This window comes from Chinchilla lanigera, unplaced genomic scaffold, assembly GCF_000276665.1.
Source record: "Chinchilla lanigera isolate Chin_1 unplaced genomic scaffold, ChiLan1.0 scaffold00005, whole genome shotgun sequence".
NCBI classification, from domain to species: domain Eukaryota; kingdom Metazoa; phylum Chordata; class Mammalia; order Rodentia; family Chinchillidae; genus Chinchilla; species Chinchilla lanigera.
The window spans coordinates 18,849,678-18,862,028 of NW_004955406.1; the positions used below are offsets into that span (position 1 = coordinate 18,849,678).

Below are 12,351 nucleotides of genomic sequence, written 5' to 3' on the forward strand. Positions count from 1 at the left end.
TTTTTCCAAGAGGACAAGGGGCTCCTAAGTAATGTATTTTATAGATTTTTTTTTCTTGTAGAATCTTCTATGAAAAACCCTCATTTTTTTCACCCTCACTTTATAATACTTCTTATTCTCATCTTTAAGCCCCATTTTAGTATCACTTTCATCTTTTTGTTAGTTTACAAATTCTTGATCAATATTTGACCACTTGACATCCTCATTCAGCAGATTTTACTGGGATCTGTGATGATCACGAACTTCAAAGAATTATTGCAAGGCTGGAAATTTAAAGATAGTGGTAGGAAGACAGATTTAAAATTTCTCCACAGAAATTGCATTCTAGGACCATGGTACAGCCTCTCTCTCTCTCTCTCTTTCTCTCTCTCTCCCTCTCTCTCCTGGATACTGTGACTGTAAGAGCCAGTGGATGGACTTCATTAGGTCAGCCCCCTAAAATGAGATTCAACATTTTATGTGTATGTTCATTTGTGTATTTGCTTCGCTCTCCCCTAAAGTTAAGAACCATTTCATTGTTAAGGAGTCCTATCCACTGGGTAAGTAGTGGTTTATTTAAGGGTGGGGAGCTATGGCAGGGGTAGTAGACGACAGCTAGGTCACTGAGGTGGAGGCCTGGCTCAAAGGAGAGGCAAATTACAGGGGTGTACACCAGGGAAGTTGTAGGCAATAAGAGCTAATTCCGGTAGGAAGATATGAGAAATCATGTGGAGGGCAAAACTAAGGCAAGAAGAGTGACATTCTCCCCATGTGGATCCTTTTCAATCAATTTTTATAATAATAATCAATCCATAAGTCATCATGACTGTGTGAGGCATAGATGTTAAAGGAAGCAGTACAAATGCAGTGATGCAATGTCACGAGACATGTTTTTAAAACCACCAATCCCAGGCAAAGCCTTCCTGGATCAGACTTCACTTGAAGTAAGAACCCTGCTTTGCTTTCCAAGGGATGTAGCCAGGAAGGAAGCAGGGAAAAACAGGTGCCTGTAACCTGGGGCAAAACTGAGGACCACTGTGTGTCTTCACACAGGCTTGTGATGCAGCTCCTGGATGCCACCGTTCTGTATGATACGGTGTGGTACCATGTGGATAGCTCAGCTGAGGAGGATGTGGCTCAGAAAGTCCATCTCTGGGCTTGTGAAAAGTCACTGTGGCTACCTTATATCACTGAAAGCCAAGCTGTCTAGGTTCTTATTGACCAGTGGTCTGGAGAGTAGATCAAAATGCTTTCTAGATGTAAATTTATGATGCACAAGTTTCTAGAGATTAAGAATCACATTCCTCCTGTGAGGGCAGCAGGTAGAGCATTGTACAGGTAGAATCAGTAGGAGCTCAAACAAAAGAGGCTTAATTGTGCTAGGCTGGTGGGGACAAGATTGATGTTGGTAACCAGGAAAGGAACTTTCCTTGAACTGGCTTATGAGGTCAGACATTTGGGCCAGAGGGTAAAGCTAGAGCAGAGTATCTTGATTTAGGCCACATGTTCTTTCTGTTTACAGAGACAGTGGGGCTCCCTCTAGACAATTCAAAGTTTCAAAACTTTCCATTTTTTTCTTTTGTTTTTATTTGTTTGGTTTTCCTTTATGTTTTTTTGAGATACTCAGATACTTTTGTCCTAAGAACAGAAATAAGCATTTAGTAAGGATATGTGTCCAGGGAACCTGTTGAGGAGCTGTGCTCCTTTTCCTGGTGTAAAAACACAGCTTCTAGGAGACAGTACACTTCACTGACATTGCAGATGGAAAGGAAAAAAAGAGAAGGGGATAGGGAATTAAAAACATTGTGATCTGCAGGTCCTGGGAACTAAGTTGTAGAACAGGAAAGCTCTAAGATGTAGCTGGGTCCTGGGCTTCTAGTGAGAAGAAGCTCCAGATTACTGGGAAGTTAGAGATCTGAACATGGAGAATTCTAGTTAACTCCTAGTGTTCTCTTTTCCAAAGGACTACAGGAAAAGATTCTCCTGGGACTGAGATGCAAGTGATATCTCAACAGGGGTGGTAGTGAGTCATTCCAGTTTGGGTAGGCTGATTGCTTGGCCTGATAAACCAGAGCCTTGCTCCTATTGTTAGCTGAGGTCTTAGTACCCACCACGCGAGTGGTCTGAGCAATGTATTATTCAGAACTGTCCTCAGTGACAGGAGAGATAGGACTTTGTAGGAATTCATTTCTGGTTGTAGTTTTTGTTGTTTGTTTGTTTTTGTTTTTTGAGACAGGGTCTTTCTATGTAGTTCACGCTGGCCTTTAACTCTCTATGTAGCCCAGGCTGGCCTCAAATGTGTGGCAACCCTTCTAGCTCAGCCTCCTGAGTGCTGGAATTATAGGATGTACCACCATGCCCAGCTTTCGGAATTCCTAAGGATTATACCCAAAGCAGGCACTCCTGTACAAAAACATGGCCTGCCATGCTGTATACAAGCACGGCTATCCGTCTGGCACTATGTCTTCAGTCACTAGTGAACCAAATGATCCATTAAGCAGCACTGATCTTGCCTCTGTCTTGCCTGGGGGAAGGCTACTCTCCTTCAGATGTGAACCAAAGTAGTCAGTTCTAAGTTGCTGTTTCACAGTGACCTTCTGGCCCTTCCCAGGCCAGAATTAGAATCAGAATCCTGGCAGCCTGAATTTCATAACATTTCAGCTGTTAGAGAAACAGGATGTCTAAATTCAGGAAGCTCTTCCAGAGGCTACCCAAAATGCTCAGTACAGCTCACCCTAATGCAGACACTTAGCTGTGTGAATAGGATGACTGATAGCCCAGCTACTCAAACAAGGAAGACATTAGAAAGAGACTTTCTCCCATCCAGGTACCAACCAGGCCCAACCCTGCTTAGCTTCTGAGATCAGATGAGGTTGGGCGCATTCAGGGTGGTATGGCCATAGACAGAAACAGACTTCCTAAGGATCATCTTAAACCTATAGGTCTTGACTATGTATAAAGAGTTACAAGTGTGTGAAGAAAATAGGGCATTTTACTGAATCATCTTTTAACTCCTTTGAGGAGCAAGCAGGAGCCAGAATTGGGATCAGCAGTATTTACAATACAAGAATAGACTTTCTGGCTTCATCACCTCATTTTTGTTAAAGGAGATCTGTGTTCTTCTTTTATAATACCAGGTACCTTGGCCATAGGTATTAAGAGCATTGATTATCCATCTTATAACAACAACTGGGAAGGGACTTTGAAACAGATGGTTCCAGAAAGTATGTCCAAAGCTGACAGGAACACAAACCTAACTGGAAGCTCAGTGCTGAGAACTGAATCCAAAGGAGCTGGTGTTGCAGCAAAACTGAGTTCAGGAAAGGAATGACACCTCAGGAAGTCAGGAGGCACTGAACAGCTTTATTTTACACCAGTGGTCCTGGCTGGAATAACTTCCAACAAAAACCAGGCCATGAGTGTCTGTGACCCAGAATATTTACATGACGCATAAGCAGGGGTTACAAAGGTGGGACAGAACAGCCTGGCAATTCTTTTAATTAGCTAGCAGGGCTAGATTAATGACCACAAAGCTTGGTACAATTAAGCATCCTGAATGTTCAGTTACGCTCTCATGGTTTCAGGGGTCAAGAAAGCAACCACAGAGCCATGAAACAGTTACTGAGCTAGGCAGCTTCAAAGACAACAAAGTTTTAAAAAGAATAATTTTTCCTAGTACAGTTTTCCCTTTTACTGGACCTGGAGCCATATCTTTCTCTGAGACATTCCCAACCTAGAGAGATCAGTCCATTAGTACAGTCAAACCCCATCAAGGCCAAGCCAAAAAGGTCAAAGGCAGAATTGGAGTCAAATCAAGATTAGCTTGAAGCTACAACAGATGGGAACAAACAAGAAGAGTACAATACATTTTAAAAGCTAAGGGGTCATGTTCATTTCTGTCATACAGTGAGTGAAAGAGCATGAAAGCCATAGGAAGGTTAAGAATATGAACAAAAGGTCAAGGCTATAGCTGTGACTAGCTTGGAGGCATGTGCATCAGTATTTGGGTGATGCATGGATAATTACTACTTGATATACATAGAAGGTATTAGCAGCAAAGCATCCAGCACTTCAAACCAGAAGAATTTCCTAAATGGTTTGAAGTGGACCCCTAAACATTAATCTATACTGGCCAGTATCAGAACAGAGGGAAGTTTTCTTGGTATATTATCACTAAACATATATCTAATAATTGAATAAGGAGAGTCAGAAGGTTCAGATGTACACAGTGTACAATCCTGGTTTACCCTGGGTTCCACTTATGTTTATAGTTGTTTCACAGGGCCATAAACCATGTGTAGAATTCCAACCTAAGAACAATAGATATGGCATAGCCATAGCACATGCTGCTTGTTCAGGCTGAAAGTACATTAGTCTCCCCTTATCTTTAGGGGATACCTTCCAAGACCTTTAGTGAATTCCTAAAACAGGCAGTACCTGTATTAATCAGTTTTATGTCACTGTGACAAAATACCTGAGACAAACAACTTAAAAGAGGAAAGGCTTATTTTGGTTTACAGTTTCCATCCATGATCACTTGGCCCTATTGTCTTTGGGCCTGTAATGAGGCAGAACATTATGAAGGGGTGCATGGTGGAGCAAAATTTCTTACCTCATGGCATCCAGGAAGAAAAGGGAGAGAGGAGGAGCTAGAGTCCCAGTATCCCCTCTAAGGGTATAGTCCACTAACCTAACGTCCTTCCATTAGGCCCTAGCTCCTGAAAATTCTACCACCTCCCATTAGCACCAGTGACCAGGGGCCTAGTGTGTAAGTCACTTTACTGTTTCTGAGACAAATATCAAGCACCCATAACTTAAAAAGAGGAGAGGATTATTTGGCTTGCGGTTTGCGATGGGTTCATTCCAAAGCCAGCTGGCCCCAAGGCAGAAATGGCAGTGGGGGGAGGCAATGTGAGAAAATGTTGCTTCCCATGGCAGCCAGGAAGCAGAGAGAGGAAGGAGGAACAAGAATGCATCCAGGTTAGGGCTTGGGATTTAGCTCAGCGGCACAATGCCTGCCTGGCAAGCGCAAGGTTGTGAGTTCAATTCCGGGTACTGGAAGAAAAACAAACAAACAAACAAAGAATACATCCAGGTAAGGCCACCAGTACCCACCTGTGACCAGGTCCTGCCTTCTAACAATACACTGAGTTATGAACTTGTTAACAGATGAATCCACGGATGAGCATAGCTCCCCCATGATCCAATCCAAACAGATGAGACATTTGGGGGACATTTTAGATTTAAACCATAACATCTACACTCAGACATTTTTCCCCCATCTATGTTGTGGGGTTTACTTGCCACTGATTGGGAAAAGACAGATAATGGGATTTTTATAAGTACATACTTTCCACAAAAGGTAATATTCACTTGAAAGTATACTTACCATTTTTTCCTCTAATATCTTCCCCACCTTCCTCTTATTTTGATTATTAATTTCAATAATATATCTAGATTCAAAATGAAGAAGTGATTGTATTTTTCAAAGTTTCTCTGCCTGGCAAGATTTATACCTTTAGCTGATGTTTATGAACTTCCTTAAGGAATTAAAAAATCTTATTTGACTTTGCAATGTCATATGCTTAGTGAAGTAATGAAATTCCTGTCCATACATAGTATGAATAATTTGGAATTTGCTAAGCTATGTGGCCACAGGCAATCCCCATTATTTTTGGTATTAAAGATACGCTTAATCTTCTATTAGATAAATATAAGCAGTAGAAAAAGAATATCATGGAAGGCATGATATTGAATATCTTGAGGAAGTAGAGTATTAACTGTTGGGATTCTCAATTCATTTATATTACATCTTTCCTTTGTCAGAGAGAATCGGCTAACCAAGGTACACTGACCCAAAAGTATCTTGAAGCAATGACTGTAATTGAACATATGCAGGCAAAGTTAATGTGAGTATGAAAGTGTCACAGTGATATGGGGATGAAGACTATGGGTCAGCAGGTTTGGCTGAGAAATCCACTTCTTTGTTTACCTTTCTTTGGCCGTCTTGCTTGCATTATTCTCACTAGGGGATGGGTATCTCCAAGTCGTCTGGAGGCAGTGAATTTCATGACTGTGGTAGGAACATCCATCCTTACCCACGGTGCAGATGGAAGTCAAAGTGTGTGTGTGTGTGTGTGTGTGTGTGTGTGAGAGAGAGAGAGAGAGACAGAGAGCGAGAGGGAGGGAGGAGGTACTATGATTTAATTTAGTAAGTTTTCTAACAGATGACTTAAAGAAAACAGTAGAACTGGGAGAAAGTAGTGTGCTTAAGAAAGAATGTTGCATAACCCAAAGAGGATAGTACAGTTCAGATGAGTAAGGATGTGAAGAAAAAAACATGGGCAATAATATATACATATATATATATATGCTCTAATAAGTAAGGAGAATTTCTCAGACTGGTTGTCTTGATTGTAAAATCTGGCTTTAGGAGCACTAAAAAATAAGGGATACTATTGGATTTAGTTTATTGGATCACATGAAACCGAAGTTAACTCCGGAAAGAGGGTCCCTGACTATTGATGGAGAATCTCAAACACCCCAAAGTCAAAATTCACTGATTAATGATAAATATGTTGTTTCTTCAATCATGGCATGATTGCAACTCTAACGTTAGGATCCAGAATAGTTTCTAAGCCTTCAGTTCTTTGTTAATCTTTGAGGCTCCTGCTATTTCTATTTGTACTTGAAGACACATTCATCTACTCCCACTGCCTTTGTTTTTTTACACAGGGAGTTTCTAAGTCAGACGTAGTTGTTACCTCATTCTGGTTTTTTTGTGTTTTTCCTGACTTTGCTTGCATCAGGGAGGTTGAAAGCAGAGCCAGAACGGCGGAGGAGAGGTTTGAGGATGTAAATGAAAAGCTTCATTATACCCTCATAAGAAATACAGATCTGGAGAAGGAACTAGAGGAAATAGGCGGTAAGCTGAAATCAGGGTCTGAAAAAGAAGAGGAAATTGAAGAAGAAAAAGCAGAGGAGAAAGAAGACAAAGAGGAGGAGGAGGAAGTCAGGCCAGTCGAAAGTGTCACACAACCTCAAAAGAAAGGTAAAACTTGCTTTCTTGTTTTGCTTTATTTGGGTTATATTTAAAAATAGACCTTGACTTGATCACAAGTATTTTAAAAGAACAATATATTTAGAGCTGATCCACTGGTCTGTACTTCTCATAGGCGTGCAGGTACTTTTAACAATCTGATCCAGGACACCCACACCCACCCACCCACTCACATACACACACACATAAACAAGATACTAACAACTGTGGCCAAATAAACTAACACAAAATACAAGTTTTCCTTAAAAAACTCGTAGTCTTTTTTACTGAAAGAAAACAATACTGATCAGAACTTCCAACATAGTTTTACAAGTAATACTGGGGAAATACTGTAACTACTTCTGTTTTCCTTGTCGTCCCCATCTTACCTCCAGCACGAGCAATGAACGCAGTCAGCCCCCACAGCCCCTGACCTGAGATACCAGGGGCATCAGTACTGTTGGAGGAAGAGTTTGAGCTCATTTTCTTTACTGCTGTCAACTCTGAACTGGTGAAAACATTATTTATTCCAAAGCTGACAATCCTTTAGTTTTAGGATTCGAGTATATGTGAAATAATTTTTTCATGAATTTAAAAAAATTTCATCCTCTTAAATTTTAGATGTAGTTTTATCCCCACAGTTTAGAAACTAGACCTTTTCCAGACTTAGAAAGCTAAATATGCAAACCATACAAAAAGCCTCTGTTAAACTGAAGAGGTTACTTCAATATGGAATGAGAAACTTTAATTGTGCCCATTTCCCTAAAATCCTTGAAGATTAGGTTAGGTCCAGAATTGAGAAGCTTTATTCTTATTTATTTTTATTTATTTATTTATTTATTTATTACCTTTTTGAGACAGGCTCTCACTATGCAGTTCAGGCTGGCCTTGAACTCACTTTGTAGCCCAGGCTGGTCTTGAACTTGTAATGACCCTCCTCTCTCAGCCTCCCAAGTGCTGGGATTACAGGGGTGCACCACCATGCCTGGCTGAGAAGCTTTAATGATTTAAAGTAGAAGTAACTATACACAGTTAGTCCCCAACCTGTGCGAAGACATTGCCGCTCTGCTCCCACCTTCCAGACACTGCCAGCAGAGTCAGCACTAAGGGCTCTAAAGTGGGGGATGAGGAGCTTCGCAAAGCCTGGGAGGCCTGGCTCCTCACCAAGGCAGCTACTTGCCTTGTGGGTGACCAGACTGTCTGTCCACAAGGCAGACATTTCTTAGAGCCAGCAGGTAGCCCTTGAAGAAGAACAGATACTCTGGAGCAATCTGACCCTGCTCTATTTGTGAGAGTCAGTGCAGTGTGGTGAAATCACTGTTTTCCTGAGACTTGTGCCATGAAAGAATGGAAAATTCTATCTAGGTAAATAAGGAGTCTATGAATGCTGAGTAAAGAGAAAGACCTGGACAGAATAGTAGAACATATTTTTCTTTTGATGTCCATATTTTTAATGATTAGCAAATCACTGTGCTCTGAACGATGAGTAATGAAAGGAACTGAAAAGAAAGTTTACAGAGATAAATATGACTTAGTCCTTGATCTCACAAGGGCTTGAAAGTGGGTGTGGGGAAGATACACTAAAATCAATGCAAGTGTTGAACAAAGGTGAGCAAGAGTGGGAGGAAGATGGCCCCAGCCAGTCTGAAGGATTCAAATTGGGAAGCTGGGTGTCAAGGAGCCACTTTTCACGTCCCTGCCAGGAAGAGCAGGCCTGATGGCCCGAGGCCTCTGGCACGCATTCCAGGGTTGGGGCTTGTGTCAAGTCTGCTCTCAGGAGACTGGAGAAGCGGGTGCAGACAGTAGAGGGGTACCGTACAAAGGAGGGCTGTAAACAATATTTGAATTTTTTCCACCAAGCTTGAGATATGAGCAAGAGTAAGGAGGAAATATTCTTCCTTCTCTTCTTTGCTCCTTGGCCATGTAGTCCGCTGCTCCAGCACCTAGAACTCAAGCAAGTAACTGACTGTGCTTAATGTATTCTGAATCCCAATAACCACTCTAGGGTCAAATTTTTGACACAGAGCTTCTTTATAGCTTAGAGGTTACTTGGGTAAAATGGAATTTTAAAACTGCTTTTTAAACTTAAAAGCCCTTCGTAAATATATTATTACTATAATACTCTACTTGTTTTTGTCTTTTTAGAGGCAACACGCGTTACTAAATCCAAAAGCCGGACTAAATCCAGTAACAAGCCCAAGTCCAAGTAGCATCCGTAGAGCACAGGGGTTCACAGTGGCTGCATCCACTGAATACATCAGACATCGCTGATCTGTGGAACTGACAACATGCCTCACTTGGAGATTTCCCCTTGCAACAGCTGCTAGAAGGGCCACAGTATACAACCCAAGAGCATTTGCTCACAAAAAGCACAACAGTGGCTAAGGGACTCGGTGTACTAGTTTACTTTCCAGATTAAAAACAGTTTACAGAAAGGTTTGCTAGCCTCTCTGATTGGTTTCCTGAAAGATCTGTGAAAAGTGTTGGTTTCTATCAGGAAAATAATGCTTTTGGAAGACTCTGAACCCTGCAGAGAAGACTGGCAAATAAAAAACTTAATTTTTTCAATTTAGAATGGAGGATCCAGATACCCTTAGGTTTCTGCAGCATTTTTAGATTTCTTCTGATTTCAGACATTCTTATGATTTCTCTGATCCTCACAGTGACCCTACAAATAGGTGAGGGAGGTACTGCTCTCCCCATTTCTAGAAGAATGAAACTGAGGACCAGGATGGTTAGTGATAGGTTTTTCCAGCACTGAGAGACGTAAAACAGAATAAAATGCCTTTATGGTGGGTGCAGAGAAGACCACAGTAGGAAAGAGTGAGGTGGAGCTTCTGTTGCCTTGCCTAAGGTCAAAGGTTAAATAGGCCCAGGCTGGAAGTGGTGTTTAGGGGGCGGACCACCTGATGTGGCAGACCAGGATTGGGCAGGAGTGTGGGAAAAGGAAACAGGATGTTTTAAAAAGGGAGGTAGGAAGTCCTAATTTGACTCAGAGGAAGAAGGGTGCACATGACCTCTAGTGGCCAGCACCATATTGGCTGGGCACCATACTTGCTCAGCACCATAGCACATGATCTCCAGTGGGCAGCGCCATAGCGACTCTGCAGGAATTACAGTGAGGCAAGAAACCCATCAGTTACAAGGCTTTCTGAAGTTACAGAGCTGATTGGCATCCAAGTCCCCAGCTTGTTAGGCTCCTAGACTGTTTGGCAAAGAGCTACTTGGTCTTGGCTCACATGTCTTCCTTCACAGGGGCAGTATTGCTGAAGACTCAGCCAGGATCTCCTTGTATTTTATTTTAATTTTTTTTTGTTGTTTTATTATCTCCAATGTCTGCTCTGTTAATGACCCTATGTCCATATAGACATGCAAGATGGACTAACCTCAAAATAAGTTAAAATGACAAATGGATATGCCGGGCAGTCACTCACCAACGGCTGCTTCCTACATTGGGCTGCTGACTCACTTGTACTTTATCTCTCTGACTCCAAACATTCACGGTGAGACTGCTACACTTGTTTTGGCTTCATACGTTTGATATTCCTTTGGATTTCTCTCCTGGAATTTTAGGCCTTTACTTTTCTGGCCTCAGAAACCACCTAACTCCAGAGCCTCCAGCTGTATTTATTTATATCTTTATTTTTTATTACTACATGTTCTCCATACATAATAATCACATTCATCGTGGGGAATTTGTACCTGTACACAATATATCTTAATTCTTTTTTCCTCATTCCTTTCCTCTCCCTTCAGCACTTTCCCTTTCCCCATTTAAAAAATCTATTACTCTTTTTCCCTCCCATATCTTTTTAAAAAATCTCTTCTCACTTCCTTCCCTTCCCCTCCCCCGTCCCTTGTTTTCCCATTTGAACAAGTTTTTCTTACTTCCCCATACCTATCCTCTAATTGCTCCTTACTTACACTTTGGGTTTCTCACACAAGAGAAACAGTGTCATATTTAAACTTGTATGTCTGATTTATTTCACTCGAGATTATGCTCTGGAGATGCATCCATTTACCTGAAAATGTCTCAAATTTATCCTTCTTTATGGCAGAGTAGGACTCCATTATATATATAAATGCCACATTTTATTTATCCAGTCATCTGTTGATGGGCATGTGGGCTGTTTCCAAGATTTAGCTATTATAAATTATGCTGCTATAAACATAGGAGTGCATGTCTCACTGTGGTATGATGCTTTTAGCTCTTTGAGGAAGATACTTAGAAGGGGAATGGCTGGGTCAAATGGAAACTCTAGTTTTGGTTTTCTGAGGAATCTCCACACTGATTTCCATATTGGTTGTACCAATCTACACCCCCACCAACAGTGAAAAAGGGTTCCTTTTTCCTCACAAACCCTCCAGCATTTATTTTTGTTTTGTTTTGTTTGTTTGTTTGTTTTTGGGTTTTTTCCAGTACCAAGAATCAAACTCATGATCTCGCGCTTGCCAGGCAGGTGCTGTGCCGCTGAGCTAAATCCCTAGCCCCCCTCTCCAGCATTTGTTTTTTTGTTTGGTTGGTTGTTTGGTTATTTTTTTTTCCAGTACCGGGAATCAAACTCATGACCTTGCACTTGCCAGGCAGGCACTGTGCCACTGAGCTAAATCCCCAGCCCCTTCAGCATTTGTTATTGGTTGATTTCTTGATAATAGCCATTCTTTCTGGGGTGAGATGGAATCAATGTTGTTTTAATTTGTGTTTCTCAAATGGCCAGTGATGTTGAATATTTTTTAATATATTTATTTGCTGTTTAAATTTCTTTATCTGAGAAGCATTTGTTCATTTCAGATGCCCATTTTTGGATTGGGTCTCTATTGGGGGGGGATCTAATTTTTTTTAATTCTTTGTATATTCTAGGTATTAGTCCTCTGAGAAGTAGCTGGCAAAATTTTTTTCCCATTCTGTGGGTTATAGCTTCACTCTGTTGGTAGTTTCTTTTACTGTGCAAAAGCTCTTTAATTTGATGTGATCCCATTTGGTGATTCTTTGTAGTATTTCCTGTGCAATCAGGGTTTTGTTCATACAGTCTTCGCCTCAACCTATGTCGCCAAGAGTTTTACTATTCTATCTTCCAGCAGATCAAGTGTTCTTGTTTTAATATTTAGATCTTTGATCCATTTCAAGTTTAGTTTAGTGCCTTTTGAGAGATATGGCATGTGAAAAGCCAGTTTTCCCAGCACCACTTATTAAAGAGGCTATCTTTCTTCCAGTGAAGGTATTTAGCCCTTTTGTCAAAGATAAGGTAGCTGAGTGTGCTTGGAGTTGTTTCTGCATCTTCTGTTCAACTGATCCTCAAGTCTGTATTTTCTGCCAGTACCATTCCCAGCCT

At 41.2% G+C, this 12,351-nt stretch overlaps 1 protein-coding gene across 8 annotated transcripts in view; it reads left to right on the forward strand.

The window, feature by feature from the left end:
- The window catches only part of Axdnd1 (axonemal dynein light chain domain containing 1), a 141,881-nt gene extending 132,295 nt beyond the window's left edge, over window positions 1-9,586 (forward strand). For all 8 annotated transcript variants that reach the window (XM_013521187.1, XM_005374958.2, XM_005374956.2 and 5 more), the window contains 3 exons: window positions 5,806-5,888; window positions 6,789-7,030; window positions 9,164-9,586. In XM_013521187.1, coding sequence (XP_013376641.1) covers window positions 5,806-5,888; window positions 6,789-7,030; window positions 9,164-9,228 — 390 coding nt within the window. In that variant the 3' untranslated portion in view covers window positions 9,229-9,586. The remainder of the gene's footprint in view (window positions 1-5,805; window positions 5,889-6,788; window positions 7,031-9,163) is intronic.
- Window positions 9,587-12,351: the final 2,765 nt, after the last annotated feature.